Source organism: Rhineura floridana, chromosome 1 (assembly GCF_030035675.1).
Source record: "Rhineura floridana isolate rRhiFlo1 chromosome 1, rRhiFlo1.hap2, whole genome shotgun sequence".
Classification (NCBI taxonomy): Eukaryota; Metazoa; Chordata; class Lepidosauria; order Squamata; family Rhineuridae; genus Rhineura; species Rhineura floridana.
The window spans coordinates 119377855-119403209 of record NC_084480.1 but is presented as its reverse complement, the minus strand read 5'-3'; the positions used below and the strand labels follow the sequence as shown (position 1 = coordinate 119403209).

The 25355-nt window shown below is 42.3% G+C and overlaps 1 protein-coding gene across 4 annotated transcripts in view; it reads right to left on the bottom strand.

The window, feature by feature from the left end:
• Positions 1 to 220: 220 nt before the first annotated feature.
• The window catches only part of SH3GL2 (SH3 domain containing GRB2 like 2, endophilin A1), a 160686-nt gene continuing 135551 nt past the window's right edge, over positions 221 to 25355 (bottom strand). Inside the window, exons 1-9 of one of the 4 annotated variants that reach the window (XM_061630606.1) lie at positions 24484 to 24499; positions 18518 to 18602; positions 18025 to 18097; positions 14616 to 14759; positions 13060 to 13193; positions 10003 to 10161; positions 7250 to 7353; positions 3289 to 3413; positions 221 to 1788 (exon numbers count right to left, since the gene is read on the bottom strand). In XM_061630606.1, the coding sequence (XP_061486590.1) occupies positions 1589 to 1788; positions 3289 to 3413; positions 7250 to 7353; positions 10003 to 10161; positions 13060 to 13193; positions 14616 to 14759; positions 18025 to 18097; positions 18518 to 18595 (1017 nt within the window). In that variant the 5' untranslated portion in view covers positions 18596 to 18602; positions 24484 to 24499 and the 3' untranslated portion in view covers positions 221 to 1588. Of the gene's footprint in view, positions 1789 to 3288; positions 3414 to 7249; positions 7354 to 10002; positions 10162 to 13059; positions 13194 to 14615; positions 14760 to 18024; positions 18098 to 18357; positions 18490 to 18517; positions 18603 to 24483; positions 24500 to 25355 lie in introns of those variants that run through there. The other 3 variants (XM_061630600.1, XM_061630612.1, XM_061630594.1) reach the window with 3 other exon arrangements.

The following is a 25355-nucleotide window of genomic DNA, read 5'->3' as shown; positions in this document are numbered from 1 at the left end:
GCTTTTGCTATTGCTATACCATTGGAAGTCAGAAACACTTGCTGATCTGATGCAGATCACCCAGAGACTTGCTAATATATTCTCATCTACCTTCTGCCCACCCCTGACCTATAGAAATGTGGTTGTGCTACAATGCTGACAAATTAACAATAAGGAGGGGCGACCGGGAGAAACACACACAATCATTTGCTATTCAGTCAGCATTTTTATTTGAAATAACAATGCTCTCCATGATATAAGTTTATACATTAAAAGCAAGAGGACTGCCTTCATTTCACAATACTGAAGTGGCACATCCGAAGCAGTGCAGGAAGAGTCTGTACAGGTATATAGATAGATAAATAGAACTCTGGGTAACTCAAATTAAAACAAACTCTTACAGCAGTTACCAAAAGGAACAGTGAATCAGCTAGACACATAACTATACACACAAAATGCAGGAAGTAGACCAGGAAAAAAAATACATATCTAAGAGACTCCGGAGAGAGAAAAAATGCATTTAACTCAAATGCTTTTGCATATATAGCCACATGTCGCTTTAACTGCTTAGCACAAAGGTTCTTTTTTATTTAGTCCTCATTGAGGGCAGAATATACACAAATGATGTTCAAAGAACACAAGGTAGATGAAAATAAAAATACATAATGTGAGTTGCTTTTCATTATTATTATCTTTAGTGAATATGTAGAATAAGGGTTCTTGGTATTTTAAAATTTGTAAGCTTTTTAGTGCCTACATTTAGACAAAGTGAAAAGCATTGCCTTTTTTCTTTATTTTTTCTTCTAGCATCATCTATTTGCTGCTGGCATTGCTATTACTATTTTTTACATTCAAAGTTTCTGAGTAACCAAGTTGGCTTGTGATGCTACTCTGGCCCAGCCTTTGGGTGTTTCTAAAATGTAACCTGGATGCTGAACAGGCCTTTATTTAACTATCAAGTATATAAAAGCTGGTTCTACGCCAACAGCATGTAAAGAATAGTGGCGACTCATTTGCAGAGCAACTGAAATATACGTTATACCGTTTCTCCAAGGACTGGACTCTGTCATTTTCCCCCCCAGAAAATAATGACATGAGAAGGCGGTTAGCACTATTACACCTGCGTAAACCACATCTTTTAGAAAGGGAAAGATAGAATGACCAAGGTCGCTCCCCTGCACCTCTTTCTGTAGGAGAACTAAAATGGCAGTAGAGTGGTGATATGCTTTATCCTCCCTGATAATCCAACTGCTTTCCCCTTCCCAACATTATGACTAAGTCAAATAACTTACTATCACCTTCTCTACCCATTACTCTGTAAGCATCTCTGCAGCAACCAAGGGTGCGACCATGAAAATCTTGTGTGCCTGGATGCACTGCCTTGAGAAGATAACCACGCATCACCACTACACGGCACGACTACATGAAACCCAAGATTGCCTGTGGGGCCCTATGACTCTTTTTTAAAAAACCACTGCAGCTTGCATTTGTGGTGTGGAATAAGCAGCCATTATTATTTATTCATTGCTTTATTTTAAAAAAGCAGTAGTATCAACATGTGACTTTTTTTTTTTAGGAGGGGGAGATTAAACATGGTGACTCAGCCAACTTAGTGAGGCAAAGGAACGAGAATTTCCACATAATTGATAGGGAAAAAGCCTGACTGGCCATAAAGCATGCCTTCATACCAGTTTTCATCAATTTGGTTAGTGAGGGTAATGACATCACCCTCTTTAAAGCCCAGCTCTCCTTCGTTTTCTGGGTCAAAGTCATAGAGAGCTCGACAGCATGGCTGGTCCATAGCAGCACCTACAGAGAAAGGGGGAGGAAACAGAAAAAAGAGGCTTAGGAAAAACAATGCTGCCACAAGTCAGGGATAGCCAAAGTGGTGCCCACCAGGTGTTTTGGGGCTCCAACTACCATCAGCCTCAGCCAGCATGGCCAATGGCAGGGATGATGGAAATTATATTCCAGCAACATCTGGAAAGTACCAAGTTCCCCACCCATGGCATAGCTCTATTACATGCAAATAGAGTCTCTAAGATTAGAAGGAATTATTGTTGAATACTAGGGGCAAAATAGGGATCTGCGCTGCCTGTGGGTTTCTAAGCATCAGATGAGATTATGCATTATATATGCGATCACAAATCCTTTGTAATAAAAAATGAACAGCTACACCACAATAGGTATGTATATCCCTCAGATCAGGACCACAGTGCAGTTGGAGGAAGGTTAATTCTTTCCCCACACTGTTTTTCCAACAACCACAAAATCAGCCTTCCAGGAAAGCTTCCGTTTTCCTCAGGAGGGAAGCTGCTATGATAACAAATAGCAGCTGTGAGGCAGGAATGATTTTAGTCAGGGAAATGGCATGGGTTAACCCCCTTCTCCCAGTCCTGCCATTCCAATCTGGCTGCTATTTAAAATAAAATAAAAGAGATATGCAAACACCATCACAAATTTAATATAGTCCCTAATTTGTGCCTAAAATAGCCTTGCCCAACTTTTGAGTCACATATGGTGGTCCACCAATGGTTCAATAAATCTAAATAAAAGGACAGGTGTCCACAATGCCATTTCAGGCTCTTTTGACCTGCAAAACCCATGCTGAAGGAATGCATGGCGGTCTGAGTGGAATCATGGCTGCTGGCTCTGCCCTTGACTTCCATACATTCAGTGGAAGGTGTGACCAGGCTCTATGTATGTGGGTCCTCTGTGCATGATCAGAAAACCTGATATCACAGGATTCCCTATTTATGGAAGAGTCTATGGGTGGCCAAGCCACCCATGCTGTCGCAATATTCTCACATGCACACAGGGCATGCACACAAACCTCTCCACCCACCCTAGGACGGTGTCTATTTTTGTCTTTTTGCCACTACCAAAATTGGTAGGGAGTCTCAGGCCCAAAAGAATTTGCTTGGGGACCAGTTCAGGTTCCCCAGGCCAGAGATTAGCTATTCCAGTTGTGTGCATATAGAACCACATTCACATTTTATGCCGAATGTGTTGGGGTGGAGCCAGCAGGCGAAATCCCATTCCCAGTTTCTGAATGAATGCCCCTGCTTTTCAGTGCTGCTTTTATCATGTCCAAAGAGGGAGTTTGTGCATGTCTTCCGTGGTGAATTATGTGGTGTCCCCACATCTGATATTGCCCAAGCAGAATTCACCCTTTGGGCATTTCTAGCCCAAATGGAAAATGTTGGTGCATGAGTCTCTTACACAGGTGCTTGCCCTTGTTCTGCATAAACTCTTAGAGAGGCTTTCCCATCATACATTCCTGAGTCCCTCCTTTCTAGTTCCTCTTACCTGAGGGCTTAGGGGTGGTGGCATTAGATATCCCTCCATTATGCTGAGTATTGTCGCATAACTCCAAGCTCATGCGGGGCTTTGGCTGATATTCTCTTCTGGGCTGATTTGAGGCCTCTTGTATCCTGCCAGAAGATAAGCAAATCTAGTTAGAACCAAAGCTAGCAATTTGTCAGCAAAGCACCAAGACTAATAAAGGCAAACATTTTCCCTTGCATTCTGAAGAACCCTAAATATCTCCAATATAGTATGTTGTTTTATTTGGCATATATATAGCTCACCTGTCAGGTAGCACCTCTCAATATACAGATTACAAACTACAAGTTACATAAGATCAGCAAATAAAAACTATATATCAGATTAGTAAAAAGAACAATGAAGACACAAAGTTAAAACTACAAACTAAAACAAGCAGAGTGGGCTACTCACTCTTCATCAGTAAAAACTCTTAAGCCTCTATAAATGCCTGGGCAAACAGATGAGTCTTTACTCAGTTCCGTTGAGACATAAATGTCTCTGGCAAGGGAGAGAGCACTGCACAAGCAGGGCACTACTACAGAGAAGGCTTTTCCCTGTGTAACAAATATTTTTCCCATTGTTGGAATGCAGAAGGCAGCCACGCTAAAGAGAGCATGCTACTGTGTGGCTGCTCTGCAGACTCTGCATTGGTTTGAAAAAAACCCCACTTATTTTTATTATATTTTCATTATAATGTGTTACATAGGCCACATCCACACCTTACATTCTTTTCCCTATTATTCCGCTTTAAACAGTCATCGCTTCCCCCAAAGAATCCTGGGAAGTGTAGCTTGTGAAAGGTGCTGGGAGTTGTTAGGAGACCCTTACTGCTCTCAGAGAGCTACAATTCCCAGAGTTCTCTGGGAAGAGGGACTGACTGTTAAACCACTTGGTGAACTGTAGCTCTGTGATGAGAGTAGGAGTCTCCTAACAACTCTCCGCACTCTTCACAAACTACACTTCCCAGGATTCTCTGGAGGAAGCCATGACTGTTTAAAGTGGAATAATAGTGAAATTAATGTATGGTGTTAATGCGACCATAGTTACCACATAAAAAGGCAATACAAGATAAAAACTAAAACTTCCAAAATGAAAGGCATTGTCTATACAAAAAAGAAGGATAATACAAACTGGAGGGATCATACTCTTAAGAACTGAAAAACTGTAAAATATTATTACTGTAAGATTAATTGTTGTCTTGTTTAGTTTAGCCTTTCCCAGCCATTGGATTCCCAGATGTTGCTAGATTACAACACCCATCAGCCCCAGCCAGCATAACCAATGGTCAGGAATTACAGGAACTGTAGTCCAGCCACATCTGGGAGCCTAAAGGTTGGGAAAGGATGATTTAGTTCATGGAGCTTGTAAGAGTACGGAGTCCGATACTGCTGACCTGATTGTCTGGATCTTGTCCTAAACACTGGAGCAACCTGTTATTATAGTTCATAATGTCCAAAAGGGGGCATATTGCCTTGCTACTGCAATCTTGTTGTTTTTATCATTAACATAAAGAATAAAATCACGCCAGGTTGCAAGCTGATGTGTGAATGGTTCCATAAATATATACCAGACTTTGTCATATAATTTTGTCACAGTTAAACCATGAATATCCAGTATTGTTTAGCCCTAAATCTAAATTGATTATGGTTAAAAAGGTTAATCCATCTGTCACAAAAAAACTGTGAAGAGATTCCATGAGCCTAGCCTGCTTGAGTAGGCACTTTCACCTATAAGCCCCAGTTGATGACTGTCAGAGTTCCTCCATGAAGTATGAAAGGGAAACAAATCCTGGGCTTCCCTCCTGAGCACATCAGACCAATGTCTAAGCCAGTCTTAAGATTCATACCAAGGCCTGCTTCATCTATTAGGCCTCCTGTCCCCCCCCCAGTGCATACTGATGATACTTTAACAATATAAACTGAATAAGACATGAAACAAACACAGGCTTTTCTCAGGCATGGTCAGGGAGTTAGGATCGACTGTAGCTCCTTGATGAATGAACATATTCTGCCATACATGGTTTGCTGCCCTGCAATGCAAGAAACTGCCCTACATGGAATTTAAACTGACATGGGGTAAAGATGTTTGGGAAGTAAGTTCCAAGGCTGGCAACCAAAGCACATGCTGCAAGGCAAGCTGGGAGTTTCTAGGTAGGCTGTAGCACAGCAATTGACAACTGGTTGCCCATGTCTAATACAAGGTCTAATGCAACCCTTGGTCTAATTTCCTACAACCTTCAGCCAATTTCATGTGAGTAGGGTGGGGGGAGCATGGAGGAAGGGAAGGGGAGAGGGAGTAACAATGGGGAAAGCTGAAGCCAGTGAAGGAATGGAAGGAGGAGGGTGGAAAGCTCTCTGCAAACATTCAGTTCAGATCTCTGTCCCTCCCCTGGCAGTGCCAGAAAGAGGAGGATGCCCATCCACTCTTTGCTTAAGCCCCACCTACCAACAGCCCTGGCCCCACCCACTGCTGGCATTCGACCCCATACAGATTACTCCCAAAGGAAAGCAGACTGTGAGAGGGGAAAAAAGGTTCTCTGTTTTTGCTGTAGCAGGTCACCTCTCTAGCCACCTGCACTAGCTGAACTGCAAAGTAGCAGAGATCAGGCCTGCAGTTTCCTCAAGCTGTCCTGAGTAGTGCAGGGCAGAAGTTGCATGGGTCCTGCTATGAAAGCCAGAGTTTGAGACCATCACTTTCACTGTGATTTCTACAACTACAGGCATTTACTTTTTGCACTTTTCCCTGTAAGGCCCAATTGCTAAAGAACTTGGGAAAGCAGAGTTTCTGCAAAGCAATCACATTCTGCAATTCAAGGTCACATTTTAAATGGGACAAGCTATAGAGATTCCCAGGCTCTCTAAATATACTGAATTCTCTGTATGGGACAGAGTGGACTTGTCCAAGGTACTTAATATCAAGAGAAAAAAGGCTACAGTACTTAGTTAACGAAGAAGATGCATTCCTGGACATTACTTCTTTAACAGAAACGGTGGTACCAGAGGTAGGGATAACATGGAAAGAACAGATGATGGGGGCAGCTTCAACAGGGGCTTTAAATGATCACCCACCCACTCCCACTCCCTTCCTTCTCCTCCTCTGAATCATATTGGATCCTTCCCTCCCCAGCCCTGGGAGAAAGCAAGAGGTATCTTTAATGCAAAGCAAACACATGTTTCTCAGTTTCATCCTAGCAAAGCAAAGGCACAGGCTTATCAGTTTATTGACAGCAAAGCAAAGGACACAGGCTGGTCAGTTTCATCTTAAAGCAAGGGCACAGGCTTGATAGTTTATCCATAGCAAAGCAAAGCTAGCCAGTTTCACTTTTTAAAAAGCCTTCCTTAAAAGGAGCTTCATTTCTGGAAGATCTATTAACTGAGGTATTACTGTACATACAGTTGAGCAGAAGTGTAAAGATACATATTATGTAGCTAAAGTTGCCCTGCCAACATCATGCAGAATTTAAAACAAACAAAGAAGCCAGCCACTAGTTTTGCAAATTATGGTAAAAGACAGTTCTACCAGGTGCATGCCTGAAATAAGTACAAGTGCCTTCAGGGTAAAAAATGGCAATCAAAACCCCCGTCTTTAAGAGTCACGTGTCAATCCATCTGAACGGAATGCTTCATATGCTTTTTACTGGCATGGGTGCAACTGTGGCAGCAAATAATTGTGATTATTAATAAGGCTAGGGTAGGTGGTGGTGGTGGTGAACTCATCACAGCAAGGATGTTTTTGCTAGACCCCTGGGTGCAAAAAGTAACATGCTCCAGCCCTAAGTTGTCCTGAAAGTGTACCTATGTATGCTACTTACTGGTGTCTGAAACCCATGGGAATCAGTCATGACTTAAAAGAACACAGATCTACAATGCAATTTCGTGCCAGCTTTTTCTGGCTCAGCACTACTGACAAGCATGCACAGACAACTGTGATAAGCATTAGCTACCTTTCTTCCAACTTGGAGCTAACTTGCTGGAGGATCTCTGTGGCTTGCTTGTGATACTCCAGCTGGGCTTGTACAAGTGCAGAAAGCTGGCTCACTTGTTCAATCTGAAAAGGGAAATTTTGAAAACCTCACTGAATTATTGCTGTGCAGCTTATTCAAAGAGCTTTGTTAAGACACTAACTCTCTGACACCAAAGAGACCAGGGCCGATGCCAGGCATGACTGGGCCCTTGGCCACCAGCCTGCCCTGGGCCAGCGGCACCATAGCCCAACCCCCTCATACAGGCAGCACAGGGCTAATAAGCCCAGCCATGCATCTCACCTACCTCTCCCATCCCCATGAATGACATGTGTGCTGTGCACACATGCCTGCCATCAACCAAGATGGTGGCAGGGGCATCAGCCCTTTAAGGAAGCCCCCGCCACCATCTTGGTTGATGGCAGGTATGCACACACAGCACACATGTCATTCTCAGGGACAGGAGGAGTAGGTGGGGCATGTGTGTGTGTTTATTGAAGCCCACACTAACTGTAGTAGGGGGAGTGTCTGGGAGCTCCCTCTCCATGATCCTCAGCAGGATTGGGAGCCAACACCTTCAGGGGCCCCTCTGAGCTGCAGGGGCCCTTGGTCAAGACCCGACCTGCCCCCCCTTTGGTGCCAGCCCTGAAAGAGACAGTGAATCCATATTGGACTAGATATCAAAACTGAATATAATTGAATGTAGACTCAATGCGCTGCAAACATTGAATGTAGGCTCAACATTTGCAGAAGTACAAAAAAAATCTTTAGGAAGAACTCTAAGGGGGTAACCCCCCAAAACAGTCCAATGAGGGCTGCTCATGCTCAAGAGCCATGCAATGCTGGCTGACTGTTGGGAGGAAAATAGAAATAGAATGTAGTGGTTGGAATCCTGAACAGGGACAGTCTATATTGCAACATTTTGTTGCAAGTCCCACTTGCTGTTCCCTATATGGATCCATTAGTTTGATTGAAGAAGACTTCCTTAGTAGATAGCCTGTACTACAGACCTCTCCAATGCAACTATGATGCCTGCTAGTTATGCACTGTTTGCATGTGCATGGAATAGGGATGGGTGAGAAATTCGATTCAGTTCACATTTTAAGCTGAATCTATCAAATCCACATTTCCTAAATAATATTAGAACTGAAACACAGCCATTCCTTTGAAATTTGCACTTAAACAATTTTTGCAATGCAGTTCGCCAACCAACCATTGTTTACACAAATGCATATGTCAGGGGAAAATGTGTATAAAAATGAATATATGAGTGAAAATAACATATAAAGATGCATTATATTGGGAGAAAGTGCTTGAAAAATGTGTACATTAGTCAAAACTGCCTACAAATATGTGTTTATTAGGAGAAATATGCACTAAATTGCTGGAAAATTTTCATGAGGATTTTAAAAAAGTCCAAATTGCTGCAGAAATGTGGAGAACTGAATTTCAGATTGGAAAAATTAGAAACTGAGAGAACCAAAATGGACAGATCTTTTCATCTCTAGTATGGAATTAGGTGCGTCCCTATCAGCTCCCCCTGCCCCCCAGAATAGCTCATGTAGTTCTCACTTTATCCTGGGTGATCTTTGATTAAGGCTCCATCTCCAGAACTCATATTAGGTAAAGCAGTACTAACTCTTCAAAATGTGACATTCTTGCTGCGAAGTGTGTTACTTGAAAAACAGCAGAATAGAATGTGTATAAGTAAACCCACTTGCAGATGGCCTAGCCTCTCACTTCAAGGGACAGCATCTTAACAATGAACACTATCGAATGGCCCATTTTAATCCATGTGTGAACAGAAGAGGAACATTTTAAGACAAGGATGAATAACTTGCCCCTCCTTGTCTCAAAAAGAAATGAGAGACTCCATAGCGGTGTGGACAGAGCCTTAGGAAACTCTGTCAGTTTGTGGTCTAAGAGACACTGGGTGATATTCCATGTTAGTCATACTCAGAGGAGACCCACTGAAAATAATGGGCCTCGGTTAGTCATATTAACTCTATGACTAACATTGGATGAAAGCCATTAGCTAAAATGAATGCATTCAATTTCAGTGGAAAGTTATAGTAAGTGCTCTGGTCCTACTTCATCATCTACTGAACATTACATTAGTTATATAATATGTAAACTCACTTGTTCGAACTTGATTTGCAATATCTCCTTATCTCATTCACCCTAAATAGCCTTCTGAGGCAGGTCATATTATTCCCTTTTTGGCTGGTCTTTGACCGAAATAAAATTATAGCACAATACAATTATTCCGTTTGTACAAATTTAGAACTGAAGCTAATTGGTTGTGAAATGTCAAAGCACTCTTTTAAAAAAAATCATAGCTGAGCTAGAACTCATATTATAATCAGGTCTCTCATATTCAGCTCCAACACTCTGTCCAAGGATTGCCAAAGAACCTTCTTCCACACTGCCATTTGCATAGAAGATGAAAGTTCATAGATTATTTGATGCCAGTCAGCCAATACCTTTTGCAAGGTCCTGCCTTGGGACTCCAGCAATGCAAACTCACTTTTCTAGCGGGTTGTTCAAATTTCATCGGTTATATAAGACCTGACCTTGGAAAGCTAGATCGGCATACTCATGGAACAGAGTCTAGGAAACATTAATACAAAACTCAGTCCTTATATTTTTTGCTAGTCATTTAAAAAGTAATTAAACTGCCAACAAACATGTCAATACTACAACAAATTCCAAGGGAATAAGAGGGATTTGCTCACATCCATCTCTAGCAGATTAAACATGCTTGACTCAGCAATTTCCTTTGACTCATCAAATTTCTCCAGAGCTTGACGAAGTTCCTCATCTGGGATCTTGCCTTGCCTTTTCTTCTTGTAATCAAAGTCCAGGCGTCTGCCCTCCATTTTTTTAAGGTGATGCTGAAAAAAAGGGGTGTGAAAAGTGTTTCTGCAAGTCTGTGCCTTTTCTTTACAAACACAGCGGCCTAAGCAAAGACTATACATACAAATTTGTATGGAATGATATGACTCAATACCCACAGATTCCACTGCAGAACCAAGATCATGTGCTGCTTGTATTGTAGATACAGAGCTGAAGTCATAGTAGATAACTATTTAAATGTGAAACTGACATTTCAAAGGGTGAAGGCTGAGATATATACAGAATAGAACCACGTAGTCATATTTTAATATAACATCGTTTGTGTAAAATATTTAATAAGTGCTTATTTAAATATTAAATAAGCAATTTGCAGATTGCTTATTTAAAAAAACAAGCTTTTTTTGCTTGCAATCTAATTTTCATCTCATTGCAGTTGAAGGGGTAGTTTTACAGTGAATTCAAGATCAACCATGCATCTTAATTGTATTGTTATTTATTCACTAATCATACATAGCTTCTCTGATATTTAACAACTCCTAACTACAACATTTGAAACTAGTCAATGCCTGGTTTACCAAAAAAAGTCTTCTTCCAAATGAGTCTTCCCAGACTCTAGAGATCATCAGGAGAGGTGAAACTGCAATATAGCACTTTATTATTATTATTATTATTATTATTATTATTTTATATACCACTTCACTGGCCTCAAACAAAATTAAAATAATAGATAAGATTTTATAATGTTAGCAAATTCCATCAAACTTTTAGTCCTTGAAAAAAAATACTGTAGGTCTTCACTGTGGTGGTATAATTATAGAGGCCACCGGGGGTCAGATGCCAAAATCAGCTCTTCTGCTGTTTCCATCACAAGCAGTACCCCCTGCACACTTCTTCTTTTTTTTGTTTGCTGTCATAGCAATGTGGGAATACATACACACATAGATACAGAGCTGACCAGCTTTTAATTTGCTTAAGCTGTATTGATAGTCCATTGGCCTAAAGGGCAATTTAGGAATATTTAAAATAAAAAATTTTTTTTACAAAGCATACATTGCCACATGGCATCCCCTCACAAGAAGCCATTAGAACTACACCTTGTGAGCTGACACACATCTGTATCCCTACTGTCAGTATCCTCATAAAGCTATAGTTTTTAAGGTGCCGGAGATGCTATGATCAACTGATTTTAGGTTTATAGCGTAGATGAGCATCAGAGCACAAGCTACAACGGAATGTTCACTTAGCAAGTATCAAACAGTTTTTACTTTGAACAGCAGGATGAACATGCCCCTGGGAGTTATTTCTATTTTTAGAATCCTTATTTCTATTTTTCATTACATTCTAACTCAGCATCATTGCATAAAGATAATGGGTTTGGATCTAGACTGAGGCTGCAATGCTTTGTACACTTATCTGGGAGTCACTCCACTGATACCTCTAAGCAAACATACAGAGGACTGCAGACAGTTAGCTGAACAATGCTATATTTTGGTATGACCAGTTTAACTACTACTTCTTCATATATATATGGGGAGAAGGAGGGGTGAGGCAGTGGCAAAGTTGGTGTGGTGTAAACATACCAATTGAGCCAATCTGGTGCTCCTGATGGTGTGCTGACACTGCACCAACCTCATGCCTCCTCCCCCTCTCCATCTCAGTATGCAGCAGTGACAAGGGTGACAGGAGATCAGTTGAGCACTGGCACCCCACCCTGCTGACCACAAGTGCTCAAAATTCCTAGCACAGTGGGGAGGAGAGCCTGGCTGGGAGTCCAGAGTCTGTGAGCTCAAATCCCCTCTCATGTCTCCTGGGTATAAAGGGCCAGCTAAAGATAACCCCCACAGTGAGTGGCTCAGGGGTTACGTGCCCTGCCACCTGTGCAGCCATGGGCAAGCTGCATAGTCCCAAGGAGCCCAGTTGCCCCCCAGCTGGCAGTTGCGGACAAGGAAGGGGCCGGCTTGTGCAACTGTTGCAAGCTGAGCAGGCCCTAGCCAACTGGGGAGGACTAGCCTCAGAGGGAAGCAATGGTAAACCCCCTCTGAATACCGCTTACCATGAAAACCCTATTCATAGGGTAGCCATAAGTCAGGATCAACTTGAAGGCAGTCCATTTCCATTTCAAGGACAAACTTCCAAATTAATTTTAAATTCTACTTTATGCAAAATTTAGAGAGCACACGGAAATGTCCCACCCCTTCCCCGAATGATTTCTGTAGTCTTACCAGAATTCCTGGACTTGTCTCAAGAATTCTCAGATATTTTACACAAGCACCAGCCCTCAAATTTGCTTCAAATTTCACTCTAAGCAAAATTCCTGTGAAAGTACTATTTATTTTATTTATAATTTATTAAACTTATTATTTTATTTCACAATAGTTACTCTACTTCTTTGTGGGAAGTTTTGTTGTTGTAATATAAGGGAAGAAGAGAGATTAATTTGAATGCTGCTATTCAGTCAGAACGATTTCAGGAACATACGCTCTTACAAAAACATCACAGCTGAAAGCAGCAATAGAAGAGTGGATTTTTAGACCTTAACTAAATGTTATATGAGACATGGCATTGCAGCCGCTCTATTTCTCTTTCCTTGTAATGTCTGGGTAAATATGACATCACTGTATTGTGTGTTGCTTGGCCCCTCTCTCATGCCATTGGCTGTTGGCTTTGGGGGCAGGGCAATGCACAGTGTGATGATGTCATATATTGTGCTTACTTAGGTATTCTGCCAGGGGTAGACAATGTGATGTCCTCCAGATGTTGTAAGACTATATCACCCCCTGCCAGATGACCAATGAGCAGGGATGAAGAGAGTCAACAATATCTGGAGGGCACCATGTTGGCTATTACTGTATTATGTGGAAGAGAAGCCAAGGAGATATAGAGCAATAGTAATGCCGTGTGTTTTGTGAAGTCCAGTTAATTTCTTAGCAAATTACCTGTATTTCCCTCAGATCTTTGTCATGGAGATTTTGAAGGGGATCAATAAAATTCTGTTTCACATCTATGTCCAAAGAATCTTTCACCTCAGAAAGGTCTCTCATTGCTTCCCCAACATCACCTAGAGCCGGGCCTGAAAAATGGAAGAAGGATCTACCTTATCTTGACAAAGATACAGAAAGGTTGTGCTTCCACATTAATATGAAGCAAGACAAGTATTTAAAAACTCATTACAGAAATAAAATTCTCTGCTTAAGCTCAATAGTTTCTGAGGATATCATGTTGGTGATATCTAGTGTTAATCATACTCAGAACACGCCTATTGAAATCAGGGAATTTTATTCATTTTACTCATTCTCCTCTGAGCATGACTAATATTGAATATCAGTGAAGGCATTTTAGGTAGCAGAAAATCTATACTTTTAAAGCCACAACAAATAATCATAGAAGTCCCTCCCAAAGAACACTTGGTTGTCCCCCACATTGGCCTCATTTAGGCACAAGGTGAAAACCTTTTTGTTTACCCGGGCCTCCAGAATGTATTCAACTGTCTTGCAAACACTGCTATTTTGCACATGTTGCTATGTTGTTGTTAATGTTATCTTTTATTGTTGTGCTGTATGTTATACTGTATTAAATAAAACAAATAAATTGGAGAAGCATTATGATTTCTGAAGGCCGATTCAGACCCAGCCAGGGGATATCAGTTATTCAATTGTTTATAAAACCAACTGCATTTAACTCTTCTATCTGCAATCAGCTCTCAGAGCAGCTAACAGGATTAGAAAGAAAATGTTATAAACATGGTAGGGTGTGGAAATGAGCTTTTATGTGAACTGGGGCCTACATATGTAATGCTTAGACAAGTAGACAATACTCATAGGAGCAGTGCATCCCTTTCCTCAGTGGCAGTCTCTCTCAGCAAGGCCTATTCGTGAAAGCATTCATACCTGTAAGCCCCAATTCAGATTGAAGGTTATACATATGTTGGAAAAAACTGCATGAACCCCTAGTTTGTTACTATGCCTGACAGGATGAGGATCCTGTACAGTTAGCCCTTGTGTGAAACAGCCCCAAATGTTAAAAGAATGTTTACACCTTATGTGGTATACAATTGCCAGAAAAATATGGTAATTGTACACCTAGTATAACAGCGTGTTGATGCATTTGAGTACTTGGAGTACTGGACTCCAAAGGTCCAGTTGCAAACATTTAATTTATAAATATACCAGGGCTATAGGATGCCCAATAGCCATTTGGCAAGCCAGGCACAGAAATTCAAACAAGGAACGGCTGTAATGACTCATTTTGCAAAAGGTTCTCTGAACATGCTTAGTGATGTAGTTCTATATAGCCTGGCTACCTGCACAGGAAAAAAAAACGGTCCTACTAGTGCTGTGATTTTATTGTTGTAAGCCACTTTATGGAAAACCCCTCTCAAAAAGCAGGCTATACTTTTTAAAAATAAATGAATAAAATGTGGAATATTCAGGTTTTGGCATCTTGTATCCAGCCCAGAATAGTGTATTTTACAATGACTAAAAAATCAAATTACCAAAGTTGCAGTCTTCTCCAAGTTCTCTTCCAAACTTCTGCATTGCATCTGCTAACAGGGCCTCGGCTTGAGGGTAACCTGGTCCTTTTTCCTGGCCTCTAATTTTGGACATGGTGTTGAGCATGCTAAGTCTAGCTCTGGAAGCTGAAAACAGACAAACTAATTAGCAGAGAAGATGACAGCATATGAACAAAAAAAATTAATATAAAATGAAATTTCACGGGGGGTGCTTCAGCCATGGACAAACTCAATTTTTTCCTAGATTTGCAATTGAAAAGGTGTGCATGCATAGCAGAAAATCCTATCCCAGTTAAGTAAATTCTGCCACTTCCCTCACATTCAGGTAAGCTACCTCTCCATTATTACTGTTGTTGCCTCCACATCTTCTAATATGGAAAATCTGATAAAGTCCCCAACAGCCAGAGAGCAATCCTCTCACCTTACATGCAATAGTGGTGTGTAAACTATGGAACTGACTCCCACAAGATGCTGTGTTGGCAACCAACACTAAGAGGATTAGACAAATTCATGAAGAATAAGTCTATCAATGGCCTCTAGCCAAAATGGCTATATTTCACCTCCACTGTCAGAGGCAGTATGCTGGGAATCAAAAGTAGAGGGAGCGCTGTTTCATTCAGTTCCTGTTTGCAGGCTTCCCAGCAGTATGTGGTTGACCACTAGGAGAATAGGATGCAGGGCTAGATGGGCCTTTGGCATGACCAAGCAGGGCTCTTTTTATATTGTAGAGCTGTGTGGGTCCCCCAATGGGAGCATTGTACAAGCAGTGGTGCTCTCGCCAGTGCACCCACACAGCCTCTCCATCACTGTTGCCCTAACACCATCCCAGCCTCATCCAGGTAAGCTGGAGTGATGCCAGTTTTGGGAGGGTGACTCTGCCCACCACACATACTCCACTACTGCCTGCACAGGTAGCTTGGACAAGAAAGAGAGACTGCGTTGTTTGTTTGCTTCTTTCCTTTAAAGCCCTATAAAGTGAGTGGGTTGCCTGCTTTATTCCTCCTTGCCTCGCCTTGCAACAAGCCACAGACTGGACAAAAGACTGTAATAACAAGTGTAACCCACTGACTCTTTGTGCGTGGTTCCAAAGCTTAAAACACATTCTGAAGGCACAAAAGATACGCATATCACATCAGTAATGAGGGGTGCATACAAATGTGTTTTCCCCTTAAAAGCAAGCTTCAATCAGGAAAGATATGAAGTCACACTCGTGTGTATTTTAAAGGGAACTGGGGTGATTTATGCATACACGCATGCTTCATTATGGATGCATGACACATACATTGTAGCAGGGTATCTGGATCCAAGTACAACACACATCGGAAGCTGTCCTTATTATCTCAGTGACTCAAAATGTGTTTTGGCTGTATTACCTTTGCAGCCAAAATGACTAAATAACACACAGAGCATGTATCCTAACCAAACCCAGAAGATAGAAAGGGAAATAATTAGTAACAGCATAATGATATGAATGGGGTACAGAGTGCGAAGGAATAGTTCACAATAGCAAGAATCTCCATTGCATTCTGTTTGCACAACTGCAAATCCTTTCCAGGCCCACTAAATCCTATTACTGCATCATTTCTAGCCAGGGAATAACAGAACAGCAAGAGATGTTGCATAACCCCTTGCAGTCTTCGGATACCAATTGGGCTGGAAATGATGTCTATTACAATAAAAGAAGTCTGTCCCAAACCCAGACATTGCCACAGCCCCAGTGGCCCTGGCCCTAAAGTCCACTCATTCAGCTATACACATGTAGGTATCCAAGTCTGTGCAATCAGGGTCCCTGATCACATGGGGTGCCTACATGCATACACTGTATGTGCATAGGCACCTGTTTTCAGATGTCTCAGTCAATGCATGGACCAAATACATGGAGGCAAGAACTGAAAAGAATCAATAGCATATCTGAGTAATGTTATGAAGTTTGATTTCCATCCATCCACATTTACCAAGCCCTTTAATATGGAAGCAGAGGTCAACACCTTACAAATAAACAATGTTTAAATTCTACACTCATCAGAGTTTAGAGTCAATACCAGGATGTGAGGAGACTACATTGCTAAGATTTTTCAATTGCAGTTTGCTCTGTGAAACGAGTTATTTCAACAGGACGTCAGAGCTTCTCGCCTCATTTAGCAGCTGGCACAATTCAGAGCACTGACTGGAACAATAGTTGGTGTATTCAATAGCCTAGGGACACCCTGTAGTTAGGCTCTACCTGTAACCACAGAGGAATAATCTCCCTGCCATTATGCATAGAATGACTCTGGATGACACACTCTAATTAGTGTCCACCATGAAGGACACCATGCATTTGAGAAAACCATCACCCATCTCTGGTGAGCATTTCCCACCTTTTACATGCATATGCATGGACACAATCTATTCATGATGTAACAATACACATTTATCACAATATGTATCATACAGGTATGCATGCAGAAACCAGACTTGGCAATGTCTCCTTACTACCTCTGCACATAGTGATAAACATGCAACAAGAAACACAGGCAGGCCAACAACCCAGTGGCAGAACATAAAGATGTGTTGATAGTCAGAGTTGACAGTGGCTTGGCTTCTAGCATCTTTTTGGATTCCTGCATTGAGCAGTGGGTTGGACTCAAATGCCTTAGAGGCCCCTTCCAACTCTACGATTCTATGATTCTGCTCATGGAACACAATTTTGTTCATAGAGCAGGGCTTCACCTCCTTCCCTTCCATCTGCAGCACCGGTATATCGCCCAAATTTTTCTGCTCTCAGGGGTTGGGGGAACTGGATGGCACATGGGACAGGGTGCTGAAGGAGGAAGGGAGGAAAGATAAGTATCAGGCTCCTCTCATCCTCTTCCATTCACAAGAGCACTTAAGGAACCAAGCCATAGGTCAGGCTCAGCATACAACAGTGGCAAAGGTTTCTTACTTTCTGTTTCTCTTAACTGTGTAAGAACAAAGCAGTCCCGAGTGTTGCTGTTTTGATAAATATGAGAAAGTGAGTCTTTGCTGGAGAAAGGAAAGCCAAACAGCTTTTTACATACATTAGGAAGTTCCTTACAATGAGGAACATTTGAGAAGTATGCCAATGAAGATTAGCTCCATCAGACTGAACTCCTAACCTTTGCTTTAATGCAAAGATGTCTATTTCTCATCCTTACTCATTGTAATGAAAAAGCTTTTAAAACCATGTATGGACACCATATTTATGCAGAGGACACCTCTCCAAAACCTCTACCACTATATGCTATTTAAACAAGTGAAGGTGGCAGGAAGGACAGACTATTCCTTACTCTTCTCTTGTTGTTTCTAAAAAGCCTATCTGAAGTGGCATCGGGATAGAGTGAGCGAGCTCTAAATCCAAATACACCGATTCATAGAGAATCAGCTTTACCTGGGTTAGGTTGAAGGTATTCAATTGTCTTGGTCATTATTTCCACCACAGCCCTGCTGGTGACATCCACTTTCTGCAATTAGACCATGAAAGATATAAAAGGGAGAGGAGGAAAAAAAGCAATACTTTTGTTATTTCTTTCTGTACTTATTCCTCCATCAGTCTTTGTTATATATGATAAATGACACAAATACATTGTGTCAATAGCAACTACATATTAACATAGTCAATCCACTACTGTGCTCCCCCAACAGGTTATTGGGTGTGCGGCAGAATTTCATACCTACCATAATGGGAAATTATAATGCTGCAGACTGTGTCTCATGTAATTACCTTATGTCAGAACAGATACAGAAACCTTTAAGAGCCTATAGTGGCCACTGGTTCTGATAGGCACTACAGTCATCTGGTATAGGTGAGCCTGCTTCTAGATCTCACTTGTCCTGGTTTCTGGTAAGGAGAGAGATGCTAATCACTCATCCTCTGGCAGTACCTTGCTTTTTCTTGCCGAGAAGATCAAGGAAGTCACTCCCTGACTGTTTTCCTTCCTTGTTCTCTCTTTTGTTGACATCTCCTGCCTGCAGTTGGGAAGGAGAAGAGTGGGGAAAAGCAACCAACATCAAGTAGGACAAGAAAGGAAACTGGAGAGCAATTTTCTACTGTTCTCATTTTCTTAATTAAAAAAGCAAGGCATCTGTTGCCAGGTTAGTGAGCAGCTGTAGTCCTCTTCTTGCTGAGAGCACTGGGGAAGATAAGAGCTAGCTAGAAAGAAAGTCTCCAACTGTAGATGCCTATCAAGGATATCAGGACAAAGAGACAACTACAGGCTCTGGGAGACTTCTGTATATGTTGTGCCTCACTGGGAGGTTAACATGTGAACCTTACTTTTCAGAGAAATTTGCCCCAATAAATCATTTCAGTCTTCTAGGCTCACATACTGAATATAATTATAATAAACTTTATTTCTACCCCGCCCTTTTTCCAATAGGACTCAGAGCGGCTTACAACTAAAAACAACCAATTAAAACATACAGAAGTATACAATTAAAAAGAATTAAACTATGAGAAAAATTAAAACCATAAAACATAGGTTAAAAACAGCGGACAATTTAAAATAATAAAATCATAATGTAGTCACCAAACCTATGACACTTAATCCTGGTAGTTCTCTATCCCAAATGCCCATTGAAATAAAACAGTCTTTACTTGTCACCGGAAAGACGGCAAGGAGGGAGCTAATCGCACCTCACTCGGAAGAGAGTTCCACAGCCTAGGGGCGGCCACTGAAAAGACCCTATGTCGTGTCCACGTCATATGTACTTGTGAAGGTGTGGGGAGCACAAGAAGGGCCTCACCTGAAGATCTCAAATCCCGGACAGGTTCATGTAGGGAGATATGATCTGTCAAATAGCCTGGACCTGAGCCGTATAGGGCTTTGTAGGTCAAAACCAGCACTTTGAATTGTGACTGGAAACAAATTGGCAGCCAGTGGAGCTGTTGTAACAAGGGAGTTGTATGGTCCCTGTAACCAGCCCCAGTTAGCACTCTGGCTGCAGCTCTTTGTACCAATTTAAGTTTCCGAACAGTCTTCAAAGGCAGCCCCACGTAGAGCGCGTTACAGTAGTCTAAGCGGGATGTAACCAAGACATGCATCACCCTAGTCAGATCAGGCAGGTCCAGGAACGGGCGCAGCTGGCACACCAGTTTTAATTGGGCAAATGCGCTCCTGGATACAGCAGCAATCTGGGCCTCCAAATTCAAAGCTGAGTCCAGGAGTACACCCAAACTGCGAACCTGAGACTTCAGGGGGAGTGCAACCCCATCCAGCACCAGTTGAATCCCTATTCCCTGATCTGCCCTCCAACTGACCAGGAGTACCTCTGTTTTATCAGAATATCCTACATTGTGTCTCCTGAAACGGAACTATGTAAGGAACTACTGTAGTAAGCAACACTGTAACAACAGGAAAACTGAGGCGAGGAAAAGTGCTGGCAATGATTCCATTCCATCCACTGATATTACAGTAGGGCCCCAATCATTTGGCAGGTTACGTTCCGGATCCCTGCTGTAAAACGAAAACCGCTGTAAAGTGGAACTCATTGAATAGAATGGCATGCGATGCCCAAAAACCACCGTAAAAGCGGAACAAGTGCTGTATGAGTGGGGCTTTAGTCTAATTGCATCTAACTGAGACCGCTGGCCAGCTCCAGGCGCTATTGTATGAAACTGATTATCTAGATCCATTTCAATCGGGTTTTAGGCCCGGTTTTGGCACCCAGACAGCCTTGGTCGCCCTGTACGATGACCTATGTCGGGAAAGAGACAGAGGGAGTGTAACTCTGTTGATTCTCCTTGATCTCTCAGCGGCTTTTGATACCATCGACCATGGTATCCTTCTAGAGAGGCTCGCGGAGTTGGGAGTTGGAGGTACTGCTTGGCAGTGGTTCCGCTCCTACTTGGCGGGTCGTCTCCAGAAGGTAGTGCTTGGGGAACATTGCTCGACACCGCGGGCTCTCCAATATGGGGTCCCGCAGGGGTCAGTTTTGTCCCCCCTGCTTTTTAACATCTACATGAAGCCGTTGGGAGAGGTCATCAGGAGTTTTGGAGTGCGTTGTCATCAGTATGCTGATGACACGCAGCTCTACTTCTCCTTTTCATCTTCTTCAGGTGAGGCTGTCGATTTGCTGAACCGTTGCCTGGCTGTGACAATGGACTGGATGAGAGTTAACAAACTGAAGCTCAGTCCAGACAAGACTGAGATGCTGTTGGTGGACAGGTTCTCTGATCGGATGGTGGATATATACCCTGTCCTGGACGGGGTTACACTCCCCCTAAAGGACCGGGTTCGTAGTCTGGGAGTCTTTTTAGACTCTTCCCTCTCACTTGAGGCTCAAGTAGCCTCGGTGGTTAGGAATGCGTTTTACCAACTTCGGTTGGTAGCCCAGCTACGTCCCTATTTGAGTAAAGAGGACCTTACATCAGTGGTACATGCTCTGGTAACCTCACGTTTGGATTACTGTAATGCGCTTTACGTAGGGCTACCTTTGAAGACAGTTCGGAAGCTACAACTAGTGCAAAATGCGGCGGCCAGATTGCTGACAAGGACCAAGCGGTCCGAGCATATAACACCTGTTCTGGCCAGCTTGCACTGGTTGCCAATATGTTTCCGGGCTAGATTCAAAGTGTTGGTATTAACCTATAAAGCCTTATACGGTGCGGGACCACGATACCTTGTGGAACGCCTCTTCCGATATGAACCGGCCCGTGCACTACGTTCTGCTACGAAGGCCCTCTTCCGGGTTCCAACTCACAGGGAGGCCCGGAGGGTGATGACAAGATCTAGGGCCTTCTCAGTGGTGGCCCCTGAACTATGGAACAGTCTCCCCGAGGAAGTACGCCTGGCGCCGACTCTGCTCTCCTTCCGGCACCAGGTCAAAACCTTCCTATTCTCTGAAGCATTTTAAGTTACACTGATTTACTTTAAAAAATGTTTATTGTATTGGATTGTTGATTGTATTTTAGTATTATTTTGTTATTCATTGTATTTTTATGCTATTTTATGTTCACCGCCCAGAGAGCTATTGCTAGTCGGGCGGTATATAAATTTAATAAATAAATAAATAAAAATATTAGCGAATCACTGCAAAGCAAAGCGCCATAAAGCGGGGCCCTACTGTATAAGGGTTTAGGTTCAGTGTGAATGTTACATTCATACTTACACTGTTCCTTTCAAATCCTGCTCCCAGCACTGCTCTTGGTACACTGGATGGGGGTGCAATACAGAAGTGGAGGAGCAGGACAGGACGACTGCTGGGGGGGGCATGATTGCAGAGATTGCTATAGGTTCTTTACTATGCTATAACACTTTCCCCAGGACATTGTATGCCTACCATTAAACTATTCAAGTAGATCAGGAGCAGACACACTCCATCTTTTGGGGAAACATTGGAAAAAATATTGGAACTGATTTCTAATCTCTTTTGCTGTAGCAAGGCTTATTGCTCCACCTGCAGCAGCGGCATCTTGATATATTGGTCAGTTTCTTGCTTTTTTTGCCCAGAATCCCACACAAAGTTCCTATACATACTTGATACTTCAGATCCCTCCTCCATAGGGCCATCTGAAGACATTTGGCAGCCTGAAGCAAATGACAAAATGGCATCCCCCTCTATTTCACAAACAGAGGCTGATTGGACTCTGTGGAATCTTACTTCAGCATGGGCAATGGAACAGTGTCCTTTATTGCACCTCAGGGCAGCAAGCTGGCTTAAAGAGTGCAGAGCAGGCCGCATGACACACACAGCGCTGTCTTCCAACTTCTCACCATCGCTATCAACTAACGCCGCCCAGCAACTATTGCATGAGATGGCCATCTCACTCTGCCTAATGGTATGTACCTAATGGTACATGAAACCGCTGGGAGAGGTTATCCGGAGTTTTGGGGTTCGGTGCCACCAATATGCAGATGACACCCAACTCTATCTCTCCTTTCCACCTGATGAAACCAAGGAAGCCGTCCAGGTTCTCAACCGATGCCTGGTATCAGTGATGGACTGGATGGGAGTGAACAAGCTGGAATTAAATCCTGACAAGACAGAGGTGCTCCTCGTCAGTCGGAAGGCGGAGCAGGGAATAGGGATTCAACTTGTGCTGGATGGGGTTACACTCCCCCTGAAATCACAGGTTCGCAGTTTGGGTGTGCTCCTGGACTCGGCTCTGGCCTTGGAGGCACAAGTCTCGGCTGTGGCTAAGAGTGCTTTCGCTCAATTAAGATTGGTGTGCCAACTGCGCCCATTCCTTGACCAGTCAGACTTGACCACGGTGACACATGTCTTAGTTACATCCCGATTAGACTACTGTAACGCGCTCTACGTGGGGCTGCCCCTGAAGACTGCTCGGAAACTGAAATTGGTACAAAGAGCTGCAGCCAGGATGCTAACTGGGGCGGGATATAGAGAACATACAACTCCTCTGTTGTATCAGCTCCACTGGTTGCCCATATGTTTCCGGGCACAATTCAAGGTGCTGGTTTTGACCTATAAAGCCTTATACGGCTTAGGTCCAGGCTATCTGTCAGAGTGCCTCTCCCTTTATGAACCTGCTTGGACTCTAAGATCCTCCAGCGAGATTCTACTCATTACCCCTTCCTTCCTGCAAGTTCATCTTGCAGAGACACAGAATAGGGCTTTTTCGGTGGCCGCCCCTAGACTGTGGAATTCTCTCCCTATTGAGGTCTGGTTGGCTTCCTCATTATCGAATTTTCGTGCACAGGTGAAGACTGTTCTATTTAGACGGGCTTTTAACCAATGTAGTTAGTTTTAACCTATGTTTATTTAATTTTAATTGTATTTTAAATTGCTTAAACTGAATATCATGTTTATTAATTATTTCTGTTTTAATGTAAGCCGCCCTGAGTTCCTAGGAAAAAGGGCGGGGTATAAATATTTTAAATAATGATAATAATAATAATAATAATGACCGGCCCTGCTCCAAAACTATAGGATTGAAACCCAGCAGAACAGCTAAAGCATCAGACTGGGACCTGAGAGACCAGGGTTCAAAATCCCTGCTCAGCAATGAAGCTCACTAGGTGACTTTGGGCTAGTCACTGTCTCTCAGCCTAACGAACCTCACAGGGTTGTTGTGAGGACAAAATCAGGATAGGAAAAACCATGTTTGTACATCACCTTTCTTTGGAGGAAAGGTGAGATATAAACATAATAATTTTTTTAAAAAACAACCACTGCAAATTTGTGAATGGCTTGCACAGAAACCTGAAAATAGACTTCATGTATTTGCTCAACTACCATCATCGACCAAATCTCTATCCAGTCCTTTTTGTGTACATCTGCATTGTTATGTATACACAGATATTTGCTTGTATTGCTAATCTCATTTCCATACCCTCTTTTTATTTGAGCACCCACCTGCTTTGTTGTATGATGACAGTAAGCTCTCCGGGGGCTGGGGAATAATTAAAGTTTATAATCTGTCGTTACAATGCTTAGTACAATGAAGTACTGGCCTAATTGAGAACTTCAAGTACCAACAAAAAAGCAAGAGCAATAAAAGCAGTGGACACATAAGAAATAGCATATCTAATAACAGCAGATCTAAACTGCAGATTCTTAATCCATCTCTTATACATTTGTCAAATTCAGACAAGCCTAGGCTTATCTTAAATGCAATGGTGTTTCCCTTCATTTGTTACAATAACATCCAGCCCTTCCTCCAAGCAACTCAGAGTGGTGCACATGGCTCTATGTCATCCATTTTACTTTCACAACAAACCTGTGAGTTATATTAAACTGAGAGACAGTGACTGGTCCAAAGTCACTTTGTGGCTGAGTGGAGAGTTAAACCAGGGTCTCCCCAGTTCCACAGTCTTAACCATGACATCACACTGGCTATACAAAACTGAATAAGAGCAAAACGGCTATTTTTATCTAGGCCACTTACCTGTTTCAATCAGAACAAGCACTGTCCCTAATTTAAGAAACTCAAAATTTTCATTAGTACTATGAAGCATCACATGGAGCCACTTCCACGGAAGTAAATTAAAAAGATCCCTTCAAACACCATTTCCATGGTGCTTTAAAACAAAGTTTCTTTGTATTTTAAATGTCAACTGCTGGGGGGGTAATTAGTGCTAACAATGGAATCTTTCCTCCCAATTCAAACAGCAGCTTCATAAGAGCAATTTTAATTAGGTGCACAGCATGGGTGGAAAGGGTTAAACTCCCTCTCCCTACCAGCTGTAGTTCTGACAATCATCAGTGACAATCCAACAATATTTGGAGGGCAGCAGGTTGACTATCCCTGGTTAGAATATGACATAGGAAATAATAACCATGCAATAAGTCATCATCTCCCCCCATCAGAAACTGCTATTTGCAATCTTAAGATTAAATGCACATAAAATACAAATGTGCACTTAACATCACATCTAGTTTGACCCCAAATAACAGTTACAGTTAGGGTTTTCAGAGCCACCTCTGTTCTCCCCTATCATCTGTATAAATATTCAAAGTAGTTCTTTAAAAAAAGATTGTAAAAATATAGTTAACTATTGAACATTTTTATTATTTTTAAGTAGGATACAGGAGAGAGTGGACATGACATGACAAGATTCATATTTCTTCCCCATCTCTCCAGAGGGGCCCCCAAACCTCTGGAGCAGACTAGGGGGAGTGCACAGGGAGCTACAGGCAGAAGGGGAGAAAGGGTAAGTCCTACTTTCACAAACAGAAGTTGATTGTTCAAGTGGGATGCCACAAATGGATATCACACAGGACCTTTAAGCAAGGATGAAGGCTGGAAAATTCAACACT